Here is a 25,664-nt window from a genome sequence, read left to right on the forward strand (position 1 = left end):
AGAGCAATAAAAATGGTTTTCCTATGGGGCCCATATTTTCCAAAGATAGTTAGAGCTTTCATCTACCACTGGACATACCACTGGGGCTACCACTGTAGTCCTTTCTTGGGCTACATTACCTGATGCATACCTCTAGGCCAGGGGTAGGCAATGTTTTCCAGCTGCAGTTCAGAATGACACACCTTGGGTGAGAAGCAGGTGACTGGGCAAGTGGCTCCCATCAGCCATAGCCATTTTTCTCTGTGGCATTAAAGAGAGAGCATCTGTAGCCTGTGTTCATCCCTATGGCGGTATGGGAAGAGCACCTACATCCAAAGCCCCCTACTGATGAATGCTACCAAAGTCCCACATCTGCAGGCTGGACCCAGTGGTTGTGGGCTGAATCCAGCCCATGGACTGTAGGTTACCAGTGCCTGCTCTAGGTGATGCAAGACATCTTGATCTTTGTGCAATCTTCCACTGATAGTAGTGAAAGACCTGCTGTGCTTGAAGTATATCTAGCGCCAGCTGTAGAAGCTGGTCCATGGGACAGAATTACAAATGCAACTTGCTACAAGTACCCACGTTAGGAAATTAATTAAATTAAGGTCAAGGGTGTCAATCTATTATTATGATAAGGTAGCTAGTGTGCTATTTTGGATGACTGTACTGACTAAAGAGAGGAAATTCTGTCTTTGTAATTTGTAAGACAGTGCATGTGCAAACTCATTGTGTCTAATTTCAAACTCCACTGAACATTGCGAGTTTGGAAGTTAGCCCCCCCCGCCACACACACACACATACCTTTTGGTATTTCACCTCACTACCTTTGTTTCAGACAGGGTAATGTAGAGCAGTTTTTTAAGTAGCACACTCTGGAAGCAAAGATCCTCAAAGCAAATATTATAAAAGCCTGTGTAACTCATACACACTAAAGTGACCCCTTTAGCCTCAAGTCTTCCCCTCTTATTTAGGCCAACAGAAAATAATTTTTTTTCGCCACTGTTGTCCCTTACTAAATGCTTTCTTGAGAGAAACTCTCACTGAGTTTCATGGGATTTCAGTTTGAATTAGAAGTGCAATATTTGGCTATTATTGTGCAATAATGAAAAAACAAGAAAAATAAGAAACCTTGAAATAAAAAAGCTGCATGAAAAGGATATCCATCTTAAAGGTGACACAAATAAAGAAACAATACATTGTCTGATACTACTCCAGCTGTTTTTCTTCTTACTAACTTTCACATACAATCTTGGAAAATACCAGATGTTTAGCTCTTAAAGTAGATGTGAGATTTATTTGCAGCTATATGGCTGGATTTTGGCTTTGACTTTATAATTAGTCAGAACATGTTTGTCAGAGAGCCCAATTCTTATTTTTTCCATTTGTAGATTTTTTGGTGTTGCTGCCAAACAATCAAAACAACAGTAGAATATTTCCAAAACAACCAGTCCTGTCAATAAAATGTGTCCAGGTAGTCAAAAATACATATCTGTATCAATAGTTGCAAATAAATAAATAAATAAAAAGATATTGCAACAATGCAAACTACTGGAAGCTGGTGGAAGAAAAAAACTGACTTCTTATATAAATATGCTACAGCATTTGGGAATCCTGCCTACGCAGAGACTGTTAATGCACAAAATTATTTTTTTTCCTCGTGCATGGTTCCCAACACTAAAAAAAGGAATAAAAACTGCTCATGCATAATTTCCAATCTCTCATAGCTCAGCGGTGCTGTAAAGTGCTGCCGTTCATTTTAATTCAGTGAGTAGAAGTTTGTTGTGTTTAGTACTAGGGGAATTGCATGCGTTATTAGAAAGCCCCTGACAGCCGTCTGGCTGAAGCAACTCACTGCATTTCAATCCTACATAAAGGAAAAGCTTAGAAGTTTCATCTTCAGCAAAGCTGTCAGTGGCCTTACAGAGTAGGATAAAACAGAATACCTACTCCAAATACTAGCTGCATTTTTCCTGTCTCTTTCTCCCCTCAGCTTCTTCAGATTGTACTAGGCAAATTGTGTAGGTGGTATGAGAAAAATGTATCTAAATGATTGTGCTTTATACTGCCTCCCTATCACTTAACAAAAGAAGTGTCTGCAGAACAGACTGCTTTCCTCTACAAAGCATGCATTTGAATCTGTAGCATATTACATGCTGTTTTTTTGTTGCTGTAATATATCATAAATTAGAACTGAACCCTCAAGTATTTACATAGACAGCTAACTTTCATGTCAGTTCAGTGTAGTACAACAAGCCTTCTATCAAGCCATAAAAGCTTACCCTCATTTTCATGAGTGTCTGCAGACTTTAAAAGCTAAGGACCAGATCCTTTTTCACCTAAAAGGTACGTAAGTAGATTTAGCTGCTTAAGTGTAATCCTGTTCTATCCTGCTCAAGTCTCTGGAAAAAAATTAATGTAGAAGGTGGGTGGATCCCCCACCTTGGAGGATTTTTGTGGTTTAGTCTTAAAGCTAAGATAATACTAGGTCACAAAAGCAGATGAATGTTTTTTCATGGGCTCCAATAGGATGGAACAGGATCACCCATAAGCACCTAAGTCTATTTCAGGCACCTTACCCAATGGAACAGCATTTGCTCCTAATCTTTTTTTTTTTAATTAAAAAAATAGTTTTTATTAAATGTAGGAACTTGATCTTATTTTATCTATAGGGCATCTCAGTAAGATTCTATTCCATCCTTCCCAAGATCGTGAAAAAATGTTAACACTCCTACTTTTGTAACATGCCATCATCTCAGCAAGTAGGGGGATGAACCCCTTCTTTTAAATTAACCATAAAATGTCCCCAGATAAAAAGTTAACGTAAAGGTTCAATGGATAATAATTTTACACTCTGTGACGATGCCTACCAAAAAAGGTTTGATTGTAGTGTTCCAGAAGTGTTGAATAAAGTGTGTCTCACACTTGCACTGGTCATGATACAGAACAGAATTAGTCTCAGTTTGGTTCTAAGTTTTTCTTATACTTCAAGATAGAAGGAATCTGTGCGGATGCTACCAGGTGCATATTACTTTCTTTTTAACTCTAGCTTAGTTGCTGTGGCTGGTGAATTGGCTTCTCTTACACCTCCTCTTCATTTACTCGCTTCTTGGTTGGACTAGTAAAACTGGGTAGGCTCTACACCTGACAATACTGTTTCCCCAGGATGCAGTTAGCCAGCCCAGTGGAATAAAGAGACACCTTAGATCCCTTATTCCTCTTTACCATCAGCTGTTGAAAGCCATGATCTTAACTAAATAAAAGAAAATAAGGCCAGGAGGCTGGGTGCCCTTTATTATTTATTCATTAAACTCTCTCTAAACATCAGGGGTTTTATAGCATTCTCTCACTATTTGTTTTTCACTCTGCCTACTCTCTGCTCCATTTTTCATCCAATTTTCTTTTTTCTGACCCTTTTTGCACCACCTCATCTAAGTGGAATTCAAATCTGATAGGATACAAGTCAGAGCCTAACTTCCAAACTCACAATGTTCAGTGGAGTTTGAAATTAGACACAATGAGTTTGCCCATGCACTGTTTTACAAATTACAAAGACAGAATTTCCTCCCTTTAGTCATAGTCAGCAGTTCTGTCTTTCATTTTATAACTGGTTTTATTTTCTATCAATCCAGCTTAAATTTCTGTGGCATGATGAAACTCATTAGAGGCTGAAATATTTAGCTATTTTTTCTTGCTGCACAATCATTTGCTCATCATCCTATCCTCGCACTACATATATTTTTTTTTTAAATGTTGATCCTTGAGAACTAGAGTCCTTTATTTGTCTCTCGTTGGTTCTTGGTGCACCGTACTCAAAGATTTACTTGTTTATATTGATGTATAGCCCACCCTATCCACCGGGTGAGTATAACTGGAATCACAGCTTTTCTTAAGTGAGAGGTCCCTACACTTTTCCATTTTGATGCCATAGTGATGCTTTTTTCTATCCAACACACTGAAAGGAAGACATTGGCAAGTTTTAACCCCAAACCCTGAACTAGCAGTGTACTTGCCATATCTGTTATCTTTATAAGCCATTAATTCCAACAGTATTGGAATTAAGAAAGGCTGGATTTGCAGTTTATGCTCTCTGGGTGGTTATATGTTGCTAATATCTGTGCAGCCTGCAAGACCACAGTTTTCACATTTCTAATATACAGTATTTATCTCACTCTTACGTTAAACTTGTTATCATACCTTCAACCAAAACATTTTCAACATGCTTCATGTATTGTCTAATAAATTCAGCTTGGAAGTCTCTCCTTCACACAGCACCTTTATATATCTAATAAGAACAGCTCTGGGGTGGAACAGTGATTTCTTACTACAAGCCTGAAACTTTGATTAAAAAGTGAGAGGGATTCAATTGCTGCCTAATTTAAAGCTCCATTTTTTCCAAGCAGGTAAATACTGACCACAGTATTTCCTGGAGTCTTCTCAAAGCTCTGTGGATATTTGCTATTATTGTCATCTTATTCTATTTCTGATTATACACATTCTTCTTACCTATGAACAGATTCCACTCAGTATCCAAATCAGCCTGATTTGCTAGGCAGCCCTTCATTACATTGAGGCAGTAGTTGTTGCAAGGCTTCACAGTGGGGAGTCCTCTGCAGTAAGGGCAGTACAACATCTTCATTAGCGCCCGGATGCACCCTGGGGTTGGGCTGACCTACAGAGTTTGAGGGGATAAAAATAAAAAGTAGGAAGTCAGCTTTCCATCTTAAGAGAGCCCATAAATTCAAATAGAGCACTTTATAACAAGAGCTCAACCCTTAATAATACCCCTGTGAAACTAATCAATTCCTGCCAATTATTTTAATTTAGATCAGGCATTGCTGATTTCTGGGAATGTAGAGATCTACTTTCTAATGTTGGTGGGAGTGAAATTCAACCCCATATCTGCAACGTGAGGTTTATACATATAAAAAGAAAAACAGAGGAAAAATCTAAAGAATGAGCAGGGAGGTATAGGATTATATCTAACATCAGAGTTCACAATGGGAGTTGCAGTTGTCCAAAACTGTCCAACCATTATTGACCATTATAGTTTAATCTAGTCACCTTTTACTATCTTTATTATATCAGAGTAAATGCTGCTTTTTATGCAATTATTCATATTTACACTGGTATAAATGATGTACCAGTCCTTATTCATGCAAATCCACTCTTGACTTTGAATATCATAGTCAATTTTTTCTTTGGTATCATCTCAAGCAACAAGCAGTGTTTCATAGGCAGCACAACATGCATTTGATGCAATGTAAGTAACATAATTGCTGTAACACCATACAAGTTTTCATAATGAACTTGATCCAAATCCATTGAAGCCAATGGAAAGACTCCTAGGCCACGTCCACACATGCGTGGATGTTTGGTGTCCTGGGACAACTAGCAGCTGCCCACTTTTGCTGCTTCTGGTTGTCCCTGAGGAGCACCTGTGCCACGCGCCCTCTGGCATGTGGCAGGTTATCTCAGATGGGGTAGGGGAGGCTGGGGCCAGCACTGGGCTCGCTCCAGCAGCCTTAACTGGGTTCCTGGGGGCCTCCTGGGGCTGCAGCCACAGTGACCCTGCCACATGGACTCTGGCCAGCAGCCACAGCATGGCTCTGGTTAGCCAGGCTCTGGTTTTGAGTGGTGCACACTATCCCCGTGTCAGCGTGCACTGGGGGCAGTGTGTACTGCTCAAAACCTGGCTGACCAGAGCCATGCTGCAGCTGCTGACCAGGCTCTGTGTGGCAGGGATATCCAGGGGTCACTCCCCCCCCCCCCCCCCACCTCCAGCGCTGCTCCCCTGCAGCATAGAGAACAACTGAATGCATGGTACATGGTGCCACATGCAGCCATGCTCATTTGGATGTGGCCCCACTGACTGCACTGAGCAATTGGTTAGGATCATTACCAGTAGATGTGATTGACTGAAGAAAGTAATATTTATTTTCAATACATATTATTAACTATAGTTGGCATTATATAAGTTGGCACCAACAACCCTTGTTTTAAATGAAGAGTTTGTGTCTGAACGAAATTCTTTAGGCCCCTGTTTCTAGGATAAGTTTCAGGGCTCTGAATCCCAAGTGGAATTAGATACTAAAACTACAGCGCTAGTGAGACTTAGTAAATACCCCTATCCTCGGAGTTTGTTATGGGTTAGCTCAGATAATCTCTTCAGCATATTTGCTCACATAGATTCTATACTTTGGCATTTATCTCTCCCCAGGTATTGACATTTAACTCCAGAGGCCAGGAACCAAACCTAGAAATGAGGCAGTGAGGATTGCTTTAAGGGTATTTCCCTTCTCTTCTTCCCTATCTTCCCACCTTCCCCCCCACCAAAGCATGCTGGAGACAGTCCTTAAGAATGGGGAACCCCATTTTTGAGTTTGATGTGTACAAAGTGGGAGCAGGTGAGTGGGGCATGCTCAAGATCCTACTCCATATTTCAGGCACCTAAACAATCTTCACTTCTGCTTTTCTGTGACTCTGTCTTAAGGATAAAATGACAGATTGTTATAAACAAAGATGTATTAATGTATTTTCAAATATTTGAACAGAGTTGAAAAGTATACATACATATCTACTAGGTGGAATGGATCTGGCACACACTTCAAATTGTGGGTTGTGAAGCTAAGCACCGTAACACCTTAGGCTCCTTGAAATTCTAGCCTCAGTAAAGAGCCATATTTCAACCATAAACTGCAGCTGTATTGCCTGTAATTTGTTCAAAAGTGTATGATTTGATATATTTTTCCTCGTCACAACAACTCAGGTATTCATCATGCAAAAAACCAGACCAAATAGAGTTTTGCTCAAAAGTTCTAAAATCTTAGTCAGAGACCAAGCAGAGAAAATTTCAGCCCAGAAAATGAATATTTTAGAAAGTTATAAGCATGTGAAATCTGGAGATTATTCTGAAAAGTTGCTTTGCAACCATAAATAATTTGTTTGCTACTGACAATTTCTAGATATGTATTTTCAAAGCCTACTTCTCATCCCCATCTTCAAATAAGAAAAAAGAAAAAAAAAGAGAAAAGCAGAGTATCTTACTTAGTAATGCTTTTTGCAGTCCCGTCTACAGCAATGTCATTTTTACCTTTTAAAATTACTCAAAGCTTGAATGGGCTGATAGAAGCTATCGGATTTTTTTTCCTTAATCAATCCTGCTGTAACTGATGTTGATGGAGAGGAAAAAAGAGGGATTTTTTAAATATAAGTGTTTGGGTTTTTTTTTAAATTGGCCCTAAAAAAAAAAGCATAGGAATCTTCATACTTTAAGCTTTAGAAATGTCCAGTCATTAGATAAATCAGACCTTTTTAGTCAATCAGATTGTGCAGATTTGCATAACTGAGAAATAACTGTTCACCTTGTCAGTAATTATATAATGTCCCTGTATTGACTGCCTAAGGCAATTCTATTTCTGTGTAAGTACCCTTACACTACAGCACATCAAAAAAAATTGCCCTTCTGAGGCTTGATTATGCCCAGTAGCTGCAGGACTTCTTACATTTCTACTTTTGTGAGCTTTTTTGACAATCTTAACTTCATCTAAATATAAGTTTTCATGTTAATACAGGAATATACAGCAAGATTTATAATGACCTCCTTAATGAACACTTGTTTTCCTTTCACCAATTCTAGATGGGATAGTATTTAATTCACAAGAGACACAGGATGTAATGGTGACTTTCAAACATACATAATTGAAGAGAAAATCTTCTTGGGTAAAAGCCATGAAATTGTACTCTTCTGAATACCACCACCACATTTGCAGTGTGTCTGCTTTGTTATGTACTTGACCTGCTTTTAAAAACCAAATGCTGTGGCACTGTCAACTACATAGAGCTAAATCAATCTTCTTAACAAGAAACTTAATAAACTTTGGTTAAATAACTGGCCATCCTAAGAAAACACATTCACAGACACAAATATGTACATACATTCTCAACCTCAATTGGCATTTATAGGTTTCTTATTTAGACCTTTTATCCCCAAATAAAGGTATAATGTATGCTGCCTGCTAATAATTACTGCAAAACAAGGTATGTATATCAGCATGCAGATTTTGGAGAGAACTTCAGGGGTGTACAAGGAAGGAGAAGCTGGGGTGTTCTTAAGTTCAAGTTATAGTTTCGTTATTTGAGCATTGATCACGAAGTTGAATCTCCTAAAGTAGAAGAGATAACTAAACCTGGGACTTCCAAATCCTGTTAGGTAATTAAACCTATAAAAGGTGGGCATGCCCCCCCCATGTTTGTGGGTTTGAGAAGAATAGTTCTCCCATATGTTTTATAATAGACCATATAAGTTATGGAGGTGTGAGGATGACTAGAAATTCATGGTAGAGGAACTGAGAGTGAAAGACTGGCAGACTTAAAATCAAAATAATTTAATTAAAGCAATTGTTAATTACAACACTGAGTGATCTAAATTAAGAAAACTATTTTACTACATAAAACAGATGATATCATTTTAACAAAATGATAGTAATTTCCACTGGGTCAGCAAGATTTATGCTTAAATACATTGGTGCAACTCAGATTGGATTTAGACCTATTAAAAAGTGCACATTAGATGTCAGGTGGAAATCACTTAGGTTGGCATACTGCAACATCCAAGGGTAGGGGTTTTTTGGCAACCTCACTTTATTTCAAAGACTAAACTTTAGTCAAATCATTTCACTATCAAATGCTTATTCTCAGCTTTAAATAAATACCCTTGACACATCTTGGCAGTTGCAATTGCTCTCCATTGTGGGATTTTACAAACACTAGAGAAAGCATGTGCAGCTCAGCTAGTTACAGTGATTTTCTTTCAAACTAAATTTGCTCACTGCTGGATCCAAATTATTCACTTTCTTCTTGTCTATTTTTGGTCCTATTCATGATCATGGTATTATTGCTGATTTCATTTAATAACTTACGTATGAACCAACAGTTCTTTCCAGCAAGATATATTTCATATTAGATATACAAAGTATATTCAGTCTGTATGTGAACACATACATGCATATATGTACAAATGCATGCATGTGTACCCACACAGATATAATTAGATTTTATTTATTTAATTAGAACTCCATAGAACTTGAGGAAGATGTTTTAATGTTTTATTGAAGCTTTTTTTTTTTTTCTTTTAAGTATTTGGGGGTCTGATTTTCAGTTATGATAAGGTCTACCAGTTTGACAGAGCAGTGTAAAGTGGATGTAGTAAAGGGAAATGGGGGCTTTCATTCTGGACTGGCTAGATTCTAACTAAATTGAGAATTATATTATAGAGGCTCAGTCTGAAAAGAGTTGCTTATGTTAATTCTATGCCTTACTCTGATTCTTACTGAAAAATATAGTTATATTTTAAAGAATACATAGCATTCCAGATTACCAAATCCTACAAGCCTGACTCAGCACAGTGATATGTCAATTTTATACTGATATAACCCCGTTGACTGCAGTGGAATTATACCAGTTTAAAACTACAGCGATACAGCAGTTAATCCGACCACTAGAAATTATTTTTTTTCCATCCTTCAAACTCACAGATATTAAATTCAAAACTAACAACTAGCCCTTTCCTCAAGATACACACCAGTTTAAAATCAATCTACCAACTTAAAATGTAATATGTCTAAATCCACCAGGATTTCATTCTAGACAGAATATGATGAGTAGTTCAAGTATTCATACTGTTGGCTGAGGCAACTTTTAGTCTCTAAAGAAGATTTTTCTTTTTTAGTAAATAAATGACATGAATATTCAGTGCTGTCTGTTGCTTTAGATTAAGCACCTTAGATTAAATGGTTTACAGTAAAAAGATGACCTTGCTTAAATTTTGAGATAATATTTTTTATTTTACCTCTGTTGACCTTGGACCATGAATGCTTCTTTCATAGAACTGAAGGGCACTTGAAGCCTAAGAACTTTTTTCCTTTCTCTCTCCCAACTATAATAAAGTGGTCTAATAAAATATATTACCTCACTTCAGAAATTCTGCTTCTCTTACACCCCTGAACCATTGTGGCTAGGATGACAACACTATTGCTTGTTTTAGAGGGACAGTCCCTATCCACATTTTAGAAAAAATATCCTATTTTCACCTTTCTCTTCAAAAAGCTGTATATATTCCAGCATCATGCAAATGAATCAGAAAAGAGTTTCCCAATTTTCTCATAAATGGCAACCAAGACGAGAATGGTGCCCCCCCCCCCCTTAGTTATTCATTAACTAGGATGTATTCCTCATAAGCAGGGAGCTCAATTTTCTTTGATACAATCCAAAATTTTCATATATAAAAATTAACTCAAAATCAGTATTTTACCATGATTAGAATGAAACACCGCTAAGATAGATAGATAGATGGTGTTTCTTTGTTGCTATTTATGAGGAAATCAGGAAACACCTTTCTGATTCATTTGCACTATGCTGGATTATATACAGCTTTTTGCAGAGAAAAGGAAAAATAGGATTTTCCCCCCCCAAAATGTGGATGTTTCATTTTAATTATGGAAAAATGTGGATTTTGGGTTACTTCTTTATATCTGAAAATTTGGGATTTTTTTTTTTTTTAAATCAGAGAAAACTAGAATCCCTGCTCATAAGAAAGAGAGTCTCAATACTATCTATTAGGGCTGTGCGGAATTTCACTAGCCTTTTCATTTCAACAGTGTTTTGACTAATGTTGAGGTTGAAACAGCAAAATTGGAATGAAACGAAGGCTGCCGAAATAGCCTCAAAACAAAATGAGGTTGGTCAAAATGTTTTGAAAGTCAAAACGTTTTGACCATAGGCTGGGGATGAGAAGTCAGTCCAGCTGGGCTGACTTCCCATCCCCAGTGCAAGATCCGGTAGGGGGTGGGGAGGCAGCCTAGCTGGGCTGCTTCCCCATCCCCCATGCTACATCAAGGCCCTGTGCTGCATTTGTGTCCCTTGCACTGGGCTGCCTCACTGCCTCCAGCATGATTTAGCATGGGGGACGGGGAAGCAGCCGAGCTCAGCTGCCTCCTACCCCCGGTGCGATCTAAAAAAAAGGGCCAGAGACAAATAATATGCTCAAAGTTCTGAAATAAGAAGGAAGCATAAAGGGAAGCTAAGCCAGCAGCTTGTAGGATATGAGCTAGAATTAACTGCTGAGGAATAGTGTGAAGAGATTAAGCAGGCCCTGAACTTCAGTGGCACTAGGGAGCAAGAAGGCGGTTAGGAAGCATTAAATATAAGATTAAATGGCTGATGAAAAGCAGGATATACTCAAGCAGTTGTCTGTAATAGAAAAGAACCCTGAAGAGACAGGAAAATAACTCTGGTGACAAGACCCAAGACAGGCAACCCACAGAATTATAAACTACAGCACCATATGAGCAAAGTTCTCCTCATAATTCTTCTTGAAAGGTTCAAAATGCAGGTAAAAGGAAGCTTAGCTGAGGAACAGGCCAGTTTCTATGAAGACAATGAGACAGCACAGCAAGTCATGTCCTGTGGCCATGAGCAAAGCTGCTCATGGACAAATATCAAGAAATCATCAGGAAGGTTGTTTTGTCATCTTCAAAAGGACATTTGACTTAATATGGCATGATGTGGTGTGAGCTGTTCTGAGGTTGTGTGGCATGACCAAGAAATTGCTTGCCATGCTAAAAATCATTTATGAAGAAATGAAGTTAACAGTCTTATCTGACGGTGAAATGACTGGCTAAAGATGATGATTGGTAACAGACAGGGTGCCCCAATATCTCCTCCCACCTTCCAGATTTACCTTGAAAGAATAAAGAATTCATGGCTGCCAAAAGCCTCAGGACAGAGGTAAAAGGCTAGATCAACCACCTGAATTTCACTGATACCATCAATGTAAAAGACATGTAAAAGAAGTTTTAGAAAGCCAAGCTAATATCTTCGAAAGGACTGATGGTAGGACAGCTCATATTTATACACAGCTGAAAACAGAGATAATGTACTTGACAGGATAAAGGAAGAGAACCATGAAGATGTTAAAACTGGTTGCACAAAGTGGACAACATGAACGTTTTATACCTGGAAAATCTCAGCATGTGTCATAAGCAGGGATTCTGGTTTTCTCTGATAAAAAAAAAAAATCCCCAATTTTTGGATATAAAAAAGTATTTTTCTGTGATTAAAATGAAATGTCTAGTATATAAATACCTATATCTATATATCGATATCTAGCTATATCTATCTATCTATATATTGATATCTAGCTATATCTATCTATATATTGATATCTATAGATAGATAGATATTGATATATATGTATAGGTATATAGATATATATCGATATGTAGATATAGGTATACAGATATAAAATAAAATGCCTAATATCTATCTATCTATCTACTAGCCATTTCATTATAATTACGGGAAAATGTGGATTTTGGGTACTTTTTTATATCCAAAAATTGGGGATTTTTTTTTTTTCAATCAGAGAAAACCAACCAGGATCCCTGGTCATAAGGATTGTTCCAAGTGCAAAGAGGTTGAAGCTGATAAGAAAGACAAAGGAATCTCCTTAGCAGACATAAAAATCATGCTGTTCAAGATGTGCATGTTCTTGATCCTAGTCAATGCAGTGGAGGCAGACCTTCAATAAGGCAGACACATGCAAACTGCTGGCTTTTGAAATGAAATGTTACACATGGTTACTGGTGAAACTATTAGAAAAGATGTTGATGAAGAAGAGAGAATCATTTATGCGACAATGAAGATAAATTCCAGGCATTTGGACATATCTGTTGTTTGATGGATTAACACATGCTAAAGTAGGGGTGGGCAATTATTTTAGCTGGAGGACTGCTTAATGAGTTTTCGTGAGCTGTTGAGGGCTGCAAGAGTAGCCCTGCCCCTTGACAGGAGCCCCACCCCCTGGTCACTGTCTTGGGACTGGAAGTCCCACCCTTTAACCCCTGGCCTTTGACATGGGAAGTCCCTCCCCTTGTCCTGGAAGTATTCCTTTTGGGAGGGGGGGGGGTTGCATCATGGAACTGAAAAAAAACCCCAAATGATATACTAAAAGTCAAACATCCAGAATAACATATTTTAATTTTATTTTTAAAAGATATTTTTGTCCTGATTTCTGTGCGTTTGTACCATTTACATAGAGGTGATTGCATAATAGTTCAAAATGAAGTCTTACTCTTGCATATTGCAGGAGTATGGATAGATGTGAGGGGGTATAGGTGGGTGGGTATGACATTTGTGGGGCACTGTGGGTGTGTGTGTGGATGTGTGTGTATGTGGGTTGTTGGGAAGGGCATGGGGATGTGTGTGCATGTGGGTGGGTTGGTATGGGGGCTTGTGGAGGGTGTGCTTTTGGGGATGTGTGGAGGGGGACAGTGGTTGTGGGTGTGTGGGCGGGTTCATGTTTATGGTATGGTGTGTGCAGGTAGCAATGAGTGGGGCTCCCCCCAGATGCCCATGGGTATGTGTATTGGGGGTGTGTGGGTGGGTGCAGTGTTTGTGGGATGTATGCTTGTTTGTGGGGGAAGGTGTGTTTGTGGGGTTTGCAAGGGAGAGTTTTTGGGCATAGTAGGGTGTTCATGGGAGCCCCCCAACCCGTATGTGTCCCCTTGAGCCGGTCAGCATCCGCCCGTGTCCTGCAACAGCTCAGAGCCCATGTGCCCTGCAGTGCCTCCCCACCACCTCAACATTGCGCAGTCCCAGCCCTGCCCCACACCTGCTCTGGACTGACCCCAGCAAGAGTGGATCACCCAAACTGCACCCACAGCCCCGACTTGGCCCACCCCATGCCTGCTCTGCAATGCCCAGCCACGGCATGTCCTGCTGAACCTCTGGGCATGCAGCAGGGCAGGAGCAACTCCGCATTGCCTTTCTAGGCAGCCCAGGTGGTGGCAGTTGTTGGCCCTAGCCCCATAGTACTCGTGCACAGCCCCACCCTGACCTGCACCTGCTGCAGACTTGCCTACTCATGCTGAATATCTGCAGCAGCAGCAGCACTGGTGGAGCAGAAATGTGCCCAGCATGGGGGAAAAGTGCCCCCTCCCCAACGCTGCTGCCCAGCATTTCCTGCAGCAGCTGCTCAGAGCCCATGCTGGGCTGCCTTGTGGCTTCACTGCTGTCACTGCTGCCTTTGAGCTGCCCAGCGGGGCAGCAGGGGCAGTGCGGAGGAGTTGCAGAGCAGCCCAGTGCAGGTTCTGGGTGGCTACTGCTGCTGAGCAGAAGCATGGGGGAGGGGCCACTTTTTCCCCAGGCTGAGCATACTTCTGCCCCACCAGTGCTTCTGTTGCTGCAGCTGTTCAGCATGACCAGGTGAGACTACAGCAGGCATGGCATGCAGCTGCACGTGGGTGTCCACCAGTACGGTGGGACTGGGGCCAGGGGAGGTGGCTGCTGGAAAGAGCTGCCACTGCCTGGGCTGCCTAGACAGGCACTCCAGCTACCAAGCTGCCTCGGCCCTTCTGTGAGCCCAGGGGGTAGCAGGACATGTCATGGTGGGACACTGCCTAGGCCGAGGACCTGTTGTGGGCCAGATAAAGACCCTGCATAGGCTGTATCCAGGCTGTGGGCTGTATTTTGCCCACCCCTGTGCTAAAGTCCATGCTCTTTGGCCTGGTAAAAGGCAGCAGATCAAGAGGCTGATTGTGCAGGGAAGGGCTAGACAACATAACAGAATGGCATAGCAGGAATCTAAATAAGATATATGCCATAGCTCAGGATAGAACATGATGGAAGTTTTAAGTACAACATGTGACTGATCCCTGTGTTTGCTGGACTGTGTAATGGAAGAAAGGAAGGAAGAAAGAGAAGGTAGTTTGTAGGACCGAGTGGAGTGTGTTGCTGATCCTGCTCCAGAAGCATGAAAGTCAAGGCACATTGCAGTGATTCAGAATATCTTATTAACATATCCAGAAAAAATATATATAGTCAGAGAGTGACTTTAAACAGTTTGCCATCTATTTATAAGCCTCTTAAAATGCCTGTTTAATTTTTTGCTGCACATACTTTACCTCTGTTTGGTCACCCTCTACCTCTATACTAACATTTTCTTTTTTATAGTTTTTCAAATTCATCTGTTAAACTCTTTCAAAAGCTACTTGAATATATATAGCCCACATATAAAATATTTAACAGATGCCCAAGTGCACTTTGGGATGATGACTATTTTTTGGAATGACCTGATTATGGGGTATGTACCAAAACTGCTCCTAAGCAATGCACTTAGTTGCAGTTTTTGTACTTCATAGTACAAAGAAAATATACATCTTCTTTCCCTCATTTACGGTGGGCACCTAACCTATTTTTTAGTGATCTACAACATAGCACTCCAAAGGTCCTCAGAAGAGACTGCCTCGTCCTATTTTCAAGCAATTAGAATGGTGGTATATTTGGGGAGAGGAGAATAAATGGAGAGTAGTACGACAAGGTTCTTTGGACAAATGTGATAGACCAACTAAATAAAACTGGAAAAATTGTTCTTTGCAAGCTTTCAGACACAAACACCCTTCTTCAGGGATAGTGAGTCTACTGTTGTTTTGTGAGAGTAGAACAGCATTTCTCCAAATAAAAGCATGGGGGTACTTCTCAGCTCACATGTATAGTGGGATTTGGCTGCCTTGCTCCTTTGTAGTGTTACAAATGAGTATTAAGCATTTACTTGAACATATAATTTTACTGAGAATGTTTTATATGATATGTGGATTAATACTACTACTACTAAGATATGCTTAGTGCAGTATTTCTCTCAACCTTTTTAGATTCAAGACATTTCTTACTTGACTCAAGGTTTCCTTTAAAACATTGGTTATTAGTTTTTACTTGATTTTTAACTATAGAAAAATAATAATAGAGCAATTCTTCTTTTGCAAACAGCTCAGAAAGACCATAGCAGGTCAGGATGTGTTACAGATTCCTATTTGAAACCTCTGAGTGCATCCACACATGCAGGCACATGCACTTATGGCAGCTCAAATAGCAGTGGCACAAATTTGTGCCATATCTGCAACCAGGGGGAGCTAGAGGCTGGAGCTAGCACCTGTGCTGGCCCCAGGAGTATAAAAAACTGCCCTGGTGAGCAGCGCCAGGTTACTTGCCCTCATGAGCTTCTGAGGCCCAAGCAATTGGTATCTGGGGACACTACCCCTTGTGCCAGCTGGATTGCTGAAGTAACGCTCACCTAGAGAGGTCCCTGTCCCCTCTACCTACTGCAGCAGTCTGGCAGTGGGGGCTGCTGCCTGGCTGTGACCTGCTGCCACCTGTGGCAGCATCCACCCCCTTGGACCTGCAGCCCCATGGCTGTGTACCAGACGGGACCATACAGTCACCTGGGCTGTAGTATGGCCACTGCAGCAGAGCCACCTGCACATCTGGGCCAGCTGCTAGTGAGCTGTAGCTGCACAGTTGGCCTTCATGTGGCACTGATGTCATGTCTTTACATGCCACCACTTTGCCAGCTGGGCAGCTATCACCCAGAAGATGTGCTCATTGTGGTGACCCACTTTGAATTGTTGAATCCTGTTCTTCTGGCCCCAAAGGGCCAGGAAGTCAGCCACCTTGCTTGCCCTCCAGCTGGGTCCCTGTCTGGGTCCTGCCACTTGCTTCACCAGCAGGGATCCTGGTGTTCCCTGTTTAAAAATGGCAAATTCTCTGATAAAACCCCCCAAATTATCTCATTAAAATACCCCAAATCTGTGTTCTTTCATGGATTAAAATAAAACACAGCTATATAGAGAGAGAGATCAGTTGGGCAATGTTTTATTGATATATTTACAATTTTAAAGCAATTTGGAAGCCTACCAATGCCTCTATCATAAGAAAATAAACTCTAAATATCTACACACTTTGGGATTTCCTTTTGGTTTTTTTTATCATAGAAAAAAAAGAGATGCCCCTGCCCCTTTCACTCACTAGGATGGGGTTACAGTTACAGCTGGACCCGCAGCTGCTTTGTGATGCTGAGCAGCATTGATACGTCAGTGCTCTGCCACTGCCCATGCCCTTAGCCCTTACTTTCAATCCACAGCCCCAACAGGGCCCCTCACTCCTGACCCACAGCCTCTGCCTGCCACCACTCCCTCCCTCACAGCAGCAGCTCCCTCCCAGCACCAGGACATGGGTCCAGCTGCACCTGTCCCACATGCTGCTTTGAGGCACTGAGCAGAGCCAGCCTTTGCTGTTCTGCTCCATGCACCTGTGTCCAGGTCCCAGAAATCCCCATGCCCTTCCTGGAAAGCCCTTGATTGGGACTCAGGTACTGGCCTGGGCAAGCCCCTTCCCTTCAAGGCCAGCGTCATCCTGCATGGGCTGCTCTAGGGAGCAGCAGGGCTCCAAGCCTGGCTTTGGTGGCTGCTCCTACCTGAACTGGTCCTCTACCCCTCACCCCCAAGGGTCCGCAGCTTCTGCCAGTGGCAGGGACTTTACAACGTGGGGAAGTGGGGGCAGGCAGGGGACCCACCTTCACACACAGTCCCCCAACACCCACACAGCACACAGTCCCCCCATCCCCACATCCCTGCTTACCCTGTGGGGACAGAACCTGGGTCCCAGCCAGCTCCAAGCCACTGCTGCTAGCCATGCCCCACTTCTATTTCCTCCAGCACACTAAAGCAGTGTGCTAGAACAGCAGGGGCATGTAGCATGCATAGAGATGCTCTGGCCAGGTGCTAGAGTGTCACCTTGGAGGACCCAGCTTCCAGTTGCTTTAGGGCATGCTCCAGGAGTGTTCCCTGCAGCAATTTTTTCTGGCGTGTTTTCTTTTGATGATGGGATTCCCTGGTATCAAACTTACAGTCTGTGCTGGAAATATGCAGTGTGGGGAACATTTTTTAGTTCATGGTATGCCTCCTGCAGCATCTCAAACTGCTTTGAGATGACACAACAGACATGTGCTTGCTAGTGTGGATGTGGCCTCTGGGTTTATCTTGTGAATCATGTTTGCACACCTAACAGTGCTAACATTGTATGGCACCCCACAGTGTACCTGAGGAAATAGAAGTGGGGCCTTAACACGTAGGCAGTTAACACGAAAGTGGACTGTGACAGCAAAATGGTTCTGTTAACTCCCACTGTTATGAAGTAAGAACTCAGTTATTATCATGTTTACAAAAAAAAGTACTGATAAAAACTAAAACACAATTTTAACTTAATCACTAGTTCGCAATTCCAGTGGGGCCATTTCTCCAGGTTTCAATTTGATTTAACTTATTGCTGGTTTCGGACAAAGGAAATCAGATCAAAGTTTATACTACTTAACTGACAAAAGAAATGTATTTTATTTTTTTGTTTTTACTTGTTTCTTACAACAGAATTGCAAAACAGTAACCAGGATTCTGAACTGCATAGGTTATATAACTAGATGGCACATTTGTAAAGCTTTAAATCATTTATTATCAGGATTTGGAAAGTCTTTGTGATATTCATATGTAGTGGATCAAGGAAATAGTTTAGGATTCATATTTGGCTGTCTTAACACACAGTTCAGATTAAGGACTGAATTAGAGGTAGGTGTCAGGTTGGATTAATTAGTAGCCAAATCATATGAACTATATCTGTGAGATTTTCTTCCCAGTTTTCACAAAATGAGTTATTTCTGTCAGATACCTTATGCAGTATAAATGTAAACAGTAAAGTAGGCTGTTTCTGTATTGGGTTGATCAGGAGAAATCTCTCAACAAATTCAGAAATAAGGAAGTTGATAGTGAAAATTGAACCATGAGATGGACAAGAAAAATATTGCTTGAATCTATTTCCTCTTCCTAAATAATTTCATGATACTTGTTTTGAACATTATGACTACTGACTATACTAGTTTCTTTAATGTATGATCTCCACGTTAAAAAATGAAGCATCCATGCAGAATCCTTCAGCAACATCTGCAATCTTCATTAACCTTGAACCTGAAGTATTGCTGAGACAAATATTCAATATTATAATTGGGTTTTCATTCTTTGTAGTTCTATGCCATGTTCATGTACTGAAACCTGATGTTAGAGAGATGAGGGGAAGGAATGGGAAGAACTGTGACTGGAGTTGCCAGGATTCTGGTGGTCTCTGACAATGTTTCTCTCTCTACGGGTCTGTTATGAGTCAAATTACATCAGACCAGTCTCAAAGGGAAATCAGGCTGTTAGCTGGATTGCCCCTAGCTGCACGCGTAGTTGGGGTGGAGTGTTTGCTTTGCTTCTCAGTGAGCATATCTACATATGCATTTAATGTACTGTAGGTACTGTGCATTATGTTTAGCACCTGCAATAACAGGATTTTAAAAATAAGTAAAGTCAGAATTGGCCCTAAACCGCTAAATGGCACATGATTATAAAACATGTTAACATGGGGCTCTGGAGAAAGTAACGCAGAGCACTCTGTAACAGCTACACTGCAATACATATATATTTAAGTTATTCCATTGCCGTTTATCTTTATCTTATTAACCCTATTGATTGATCATAGCATGATTTATAAAGAAACGCATACATGTTAGAATACAATTTATATTAGGCATAAAAGTATAATCTACCTAGTGGTCTGGGTTCTAGAACCACAAGGTAAACACATTCAAACCATAAAGACCCTCACAATGCCATATATTCATTTATAAAACTTGCTGAAAGCTGCCTCTGTTAGGATCTCCACTATGGATGAGCTGTCATTTTTACTACCACAAGGTTTTTCCAAAGCTTTTAAGGGTAAGACATGTCTCAATCAGTTAAAATTACAAAGGTTTATTACAAATAGGAAGAGGTCTCACCAATGCAGTAACAGCATTTACTTTCAGTGAAGAAGTCATCATGCATACCAGTATAGAAATATCAATAACAATATCATAATCTGTTTAGCATTGTGTCTTCTGTATGCTATACAGCATCAAAGATGGTGATCAATATATCTTTATGCAGAAATATATAGATTAATATTTGAAGTAAAGGGTTTGATTCTTCCATCCTCCACTCTAGCTGAATAGCACGCTACTCCATTAGCTAAAGCATGCATTGAAGTATATTCATCTAGGTTGCTAAAACTACTGATGTTTCACATACTATACTCACTAGAAAAGACATACTGATAGAGAATTACTTCTTATTGAAGGGATCACTTCGGAAGCTGTAAGAGTGTCCTATCTTGCCTACTTAACCATATGACTCTCTGAAGGAATTCCCATCAGGAGAGCCAATTGGAAACAAACATGGGTGTTATTTTATCACATGTAAATCTCTCCATCACAAAATTCAGAGATCAGGAGCTCATTACACACAAGTGAGTTACGTGCCATCCAGTCAGACCAATATTCAGTCATCATCAGGGACTTTGGTTTTCTGATAAAAAAAAAAAAAAAAAGCCCCGATTTTTGGATTAAAAAAGTACCCACAATCCACATTTTCCCATGATTAAAATGAAAGTGATGTTTCACTAATATATTTTAATAATATTATATATTATATTAATTTTATATAGATCGATAGATATATCTAAAATATATTATATATATATATATATATATATATATATATATAAAATCTAAAATATATTAGTGGTGTTTCATTTTAATCACAGGAAAATATGGATTGTGGGTTACTTTTTTCTTTTTTTAATTTAAATATTGTGGATTTTTTTTTAATTAAAGAAAACCAGGATCCCTGGTCATTATTGACCTGAACTAGCAGCCATCCATCGTGCTCCTTTATCACCAAACCGTATTTCTGCTACTGAGAAAATAGATGCAGTAACATATTCCAGTATAGGGCTTAGTATGAAGCCTTCATTACTCAGATTAAGTAGTATCCTCATCCATACATAATCATACTGAGAAACAAAACATAAGCATATGCAATATGTGACTTGCAAAACAAAATACAGGCAACCCCCGCTTAGCGCTTTTAATTGGTTCCAGAGAAACTGAGCGCTAAGCGAAACCACGCTAAGCAAAATCCATTTGTCCATAGGAATAATGTAAATATAGGTAATTGGTTACCGCTGCTTCTTGCTGCCACTTCTTGCCGCCGCCACTGCCGCCTCTCCCCATTAGCCCCCTGGCCGCTCCAGTCCCATGTCCCAGCCCAGGCTTGCACTCCTGCTGCCCTGCCCCGGGCCCCCACTGGCCCTGGGCACCAATGCAGGCCCTGCACACCAAAGCATGACCTATGCTGATGCCTGTCCCCCCACCCACTCACCTCTTCTCACTGCTGCTGCCTCTTCCCACCCACCCACCTGCCCACCCACTCGCCCACCAGCCCCACATGTCAGCCTGGGCACCACCACTCCTGCTACCCCACTTTAGGCATGGGACCCTGCTGGCCCTGGCCCCAGGCCCTGCACTCCTGCTGCCCCACCCTGGGTGCAGGCCCCCACTGGCCCAGGCCCTGGACACCAGCATGGGCCCTGCACTCCTCGCCATCTCCGCTGTTTTGGCTGGTGAACTCAGGTGGTGAAGTGTTCCACAGGAGCAGGGTGGAGGTTTGCAGGGTCCCTGCTACATGCCCGGCTGGCTGTAAACCTCACCCTGCTCCTGGCTGGCTGCAAAACTGCCCCCCCCCCCGCACCCTATGAGATGCTTCACTGCCCCACCAGTCTGTATTTATCAGCCGTGCCTGGCTTCTCCCCCACGCTCATGCCTGCCCCCCACTCACTGCCACTCATCAAACTTGCTGCTACTGCCACCACTGCTTCTCCTCGCTTTCCCGCCAGAACTCTCCGATTCCACTGACTGCTGTAGCAAAACTGGCTGAGCACTCAGTGAAACCAGGTATCAATTTTAAATGAGCGATATAGTGAAATAGTGCTAATTGAAACTGTGTTAAGTGGGGGCTGCCTGCAGGCTGAAATTCATCAAACGTTTAGTTCATGAATACTGTTCTACCACTTCCATAAATGAAATTAAAGGAGAAGGATATAACAAAAGGAAAAACAACCCAAACTTTAATCACCTACAGATCAAATACAGCAACAAACTTCAATAACTTAGGTCTTAATTCTTCCTTCATGCACAAGGCTAAGCAAATGTATGGACTTTATCTGAATTATCTTCATGGGAACTGAATGGATACAATACAATGCTCTCGACCACAGACAAACAAACAGCAGTAGAGTTGCCCTTCACTTTTCATATGATGGGGAGTTTGGCTGGTGCTTCAGCATAGCCTATATCCACTAGTCTTAAACTGAATCTCTGGCTTACTGCATTTCTGTAAATGTAGAACCCCAAACACCCACATACTCAATGGATAAGCTGTAGCAAATTCCAATGAGGTCTAAGTACATAAAGGAGAGTTTTTGGGGAAATGGTAGAACATGAACCTGCATGTTGAAAATACAAAGAGATGCAAATATTTTCATTAAAAGTAGACATCCATAAACATCCTAGAGCTATATAACTTTTTTGGATAAAATCTGTGGAAGCTCAGTGGAAGACAGTGTTGTATGTCCTCGCTCTCCACACCCTGTACCTTTTCCCCTCATCCAGTGCAGGGCTTCTCATTCCAGTCTATATATGCTCACTAGGCCTATGTGAAGCAGCAAGTATTTGATTTGGATTCATATTTGACAAATTTGGAGGTACAGTGATTCAATTTGGCGATTCGAGTTACTGTCCCAATTCGATTTGGCCAAATCGGCTTTGGAGATTCAGCGCCGATTTGGAGATTCGGACATAGACTATAATGGGGAATCACTAAAATACCTATAACTTTGCCATTTTTTTGCAGATTTATATGAAAATGGTAGCCCCTTCTAAGGGCATGAAGCCTGCCAAGTTTCAAGGAGCTAGGTACATGGGTTTCTGTGAAAGTGCACCTCAAACTTTTGAAAGCAAAACTCATATCACTTATGTGTATTAAGGGGTATAGGTTGTACCCATGTCAGTCTAAGGACATAGGCAGACAAAGTTCTTTGAGTCAATCTGATATCTTTTATTAGACCAACTGAACAGTTGGGAAAATATATCTTAGCAAGCTTTCAGGTTTAAAAACACTTCATCAGACTGAGGAAGCATCTGCAGTTGGTTTGTGTGCTTTTCCTGGATGGAAGGAATAGTAAAGAAGCCAGAGGCTGGTCTGCATGCAAGAAAGCCAGTCAGTGAAAATGTAAATTGAGGCATCAGGGTGCGAGAGAGAGGCTGGGAGGGGAAGAGTGATGTAGCAGGTAAAAGTGAAGATCATTGACAGGTGTCCACATGGCACCAGCCCGCCTACGGTTAGTTCTGAAATAGTTAAGGAGCTCCTGGAGGAGCTGGATGGGTACAAGTCAGCAGGCCCGGATGACCTCCATCCACAGCTGCTGAAAGAATTGGCCAGTGTCATAGCTGAGCTGTTCATGCACTCGTGGTGCTCTGGCCAGGTTCCTGAGGACTGGAGAAAGGCCAGCGTGGTGCCCATTTTCAAGGAAGGGAGAAGGGATGAGCCAGGTAACTTTACACCAGTCAGTTTTACCTCTGTTCCTGGGAAACTGCTAGAGAAAATAATCAAAGAACACATTTGTGCAGGCCCAGAAGGGGAAATGATGCTGAGGAGAAACCAGCATGGGTTTGTCACAGGTAGATCCTGCCTGACAAACCTTGTAGCCTTCTATGACCAGGTCACACACTACCTGGACGTGGGAGCTGAGGCTGATGTCATCTTCCTGAACTTTAGGAAGGCCTTTGACACAGTTTTGCACCCTATCCTCATTGGGAAGCTAGCAGACTGTGGAGTGGATGCCTACACAGTCAGGTGGGTGCCCAACTGGCTTAGGGACTGCACCCAGAGAGTGGTGGTGGATGGTTCCTTCTCAGCCTGGAGGGAGGTGGGCAGTGGGGTCCCGCAGGGTTTAGTCCTCGGACCGATATTATTTAATATCTTCATTAGCAATTTGGACGAAGGCGTGGAGAGCACCCTCTCCAAGTTCGCTGATGATACCAAGTTATGGGGCAAAGTTAGTACATCAGAGGGCAGGGAGCAGATTCAGGCTGACCTGGACAGGTTGGATCAATGGGCAGAGAGAAATAGGATGCAATTTAATAAAGATAAATGTAAGGTACTCCACCTGGGAAGGAGGAATCCCCAGCACACCAGTAGGTTGGGGAGTGTCCTTCTCAGCAGCTCAGAGGCAGAGAGGGATCTTGGAGTCATAGTTGACTGCAAGATGAACATGAGCTGGCAGTGTAATGAGGCCATCAACAAGGCCAATCGCACCTTATCATGCATTAGCAGGTGCAAAACTAATAGATCAAAGGAGGGGATGCTCCCCCTCTATGCGGCACTGGTCAGGCCACAGTTGGAGTACTGTGTCCAGTTTTGGGTGCTGCACTTCAAAAGGGATGCAGGGAATCTCGAGAGGGTCCAGAGGAGGGCCACTTGCATGATTAGTGGCCTTCGTGATAGACCCTATGGGGGGAGGTTGAGAGAGCTGAATCTCTTCAGCCTTCACAAGAGATGGCTGAGAGGTGATCTTGTGGCCGCCTATAAATTTATTAGGGGAGGTCAACAGGGAATAGGAGACGCGCTATTTACTAAGGCGCTCCAGGGAATGACTTTGAATAATGGGTGTAAACTAGTTGAGAGTGGATTTAGGTTAGATATTAGGAAGAAATTTTTTACCGTAAGGGTGGCCAGGATCTGGAATGGGCTCCCAAGAGAGGTGGTGCTATCACCTAGCTTGGAGGTCTTCAAGAAGAGGCTGGATAGTCACCTGGCTTGGGTCATTTGACCTCGGTCCTCTTTCTTGCCAGGGGCAGGGGGTTGGACATGATGATCCATTGTGGTCCCTTCCGACACTACAATCTATGAATCTAGGTACCTAGGGAGTCAGATATCAGGCAGGTTATATATAGTGTGTCATAAATCCAACGTCTATTTTGAGTCCATAAGTTTTTGTATCTAGGAGGCTGATGAAGTGAAGTTCATAGGCTTGTCTGTGAAAAGTGTTTTGTAAATTCAAACAAGCACCAAAACTCCCTAACCTCATTACCAGAAGCAAACTTCCTACAGTCCAAAACACGCTGAATGGATCCAGACTATGCCATGACAAGACACGCAAAACCTGACAACGTATCTCCAGTACCCCCACAATTACTAAACCCTACAACAGAACCATCACCATTCCTGGATCTTACAGATGCACTTCCAGAAACAGTATATATCTCATCAAGTGCACCAAATGCCCTGATGGAAAATACATAGACCAAACAACAACTGTGCACCGGAATGAATGCACACTGGACATCTATTAAAAGAGAAGAACACTCAATTACCAGTGGGAGCACATTTCTCACAAGAAAACCACTCTCTCTTCAATCTCTCAGTCCTGATCCTCAAAGGGAATTTACAAAGGGATCTGGTCCTGATACTCAAAGGGAATTTGTATCTATCTATCTATCTATCTATCTATCTAGATCTAGATAGATCCATCTATTTATTTAGATAGATAGATAAAAATTCCCTTTGAGTATCAGGACCAGATCCCTTTGTAAATTCCCTTTGAGGATCAGGACAGAGATTGGAGGCCTGATGTAGGTAGGTAGGTAGGTAGGTAGGTAGATAGATCATTTCAATCATGGAAAATGTGGATTTGGAGTTATGTTTTTTAAACCAAAAATTGGGGATTTTTTTTAATCAGAGAAAACCAGGATCCCTGATAATCACTTCCCTTGATATGCTGGCAATGCTCCTACTAATACAGCCCAGTATATCATTAGCCTTTTTGGCAACAAGGGCACACTGTTGGCTCATATTCAGTTTACTGTCCACTGTAAGGCCCAGGTCCTT

General features: G+C 41.6%; 1 protein-coding gene across 1 annotated transcript in view; it reads right to left on the reverse strand.

Annotated features, from left to right (window-relative positions):
* GPC6 (glypican 6) overlaps positions 1-25,664 on the reverse strand; it is a 1,341,038-nt gene that overhangs the window by 326,868 nt on the left and 988,506 nt on the right. The window contains exon 4 of the mRNA XM_019486962.2: positions 4,486-4,651. Within this exon, the coding sequence (XP_019342507.1) occupies positions 4,486-4,651 (166 nt within the window). The remainder of the gene's footprint in view (positions 1-4,485; positions 4,652-25,664) is intronic.

This window comes from Alligator mississippiensis, chromosome 1 (genome assembly GCF_030867095.1).
Source record: "Alligator mississippiensis isolate rAllMis1 chromosome 1, rAllMis1, whole genome shotgun sequence".
Taxonomy (NCBI): Eukaryota; Metazoa; Chordata; order Crocodylia; family Alligatoridae; genus Alligator; species Alligator mississippiensis.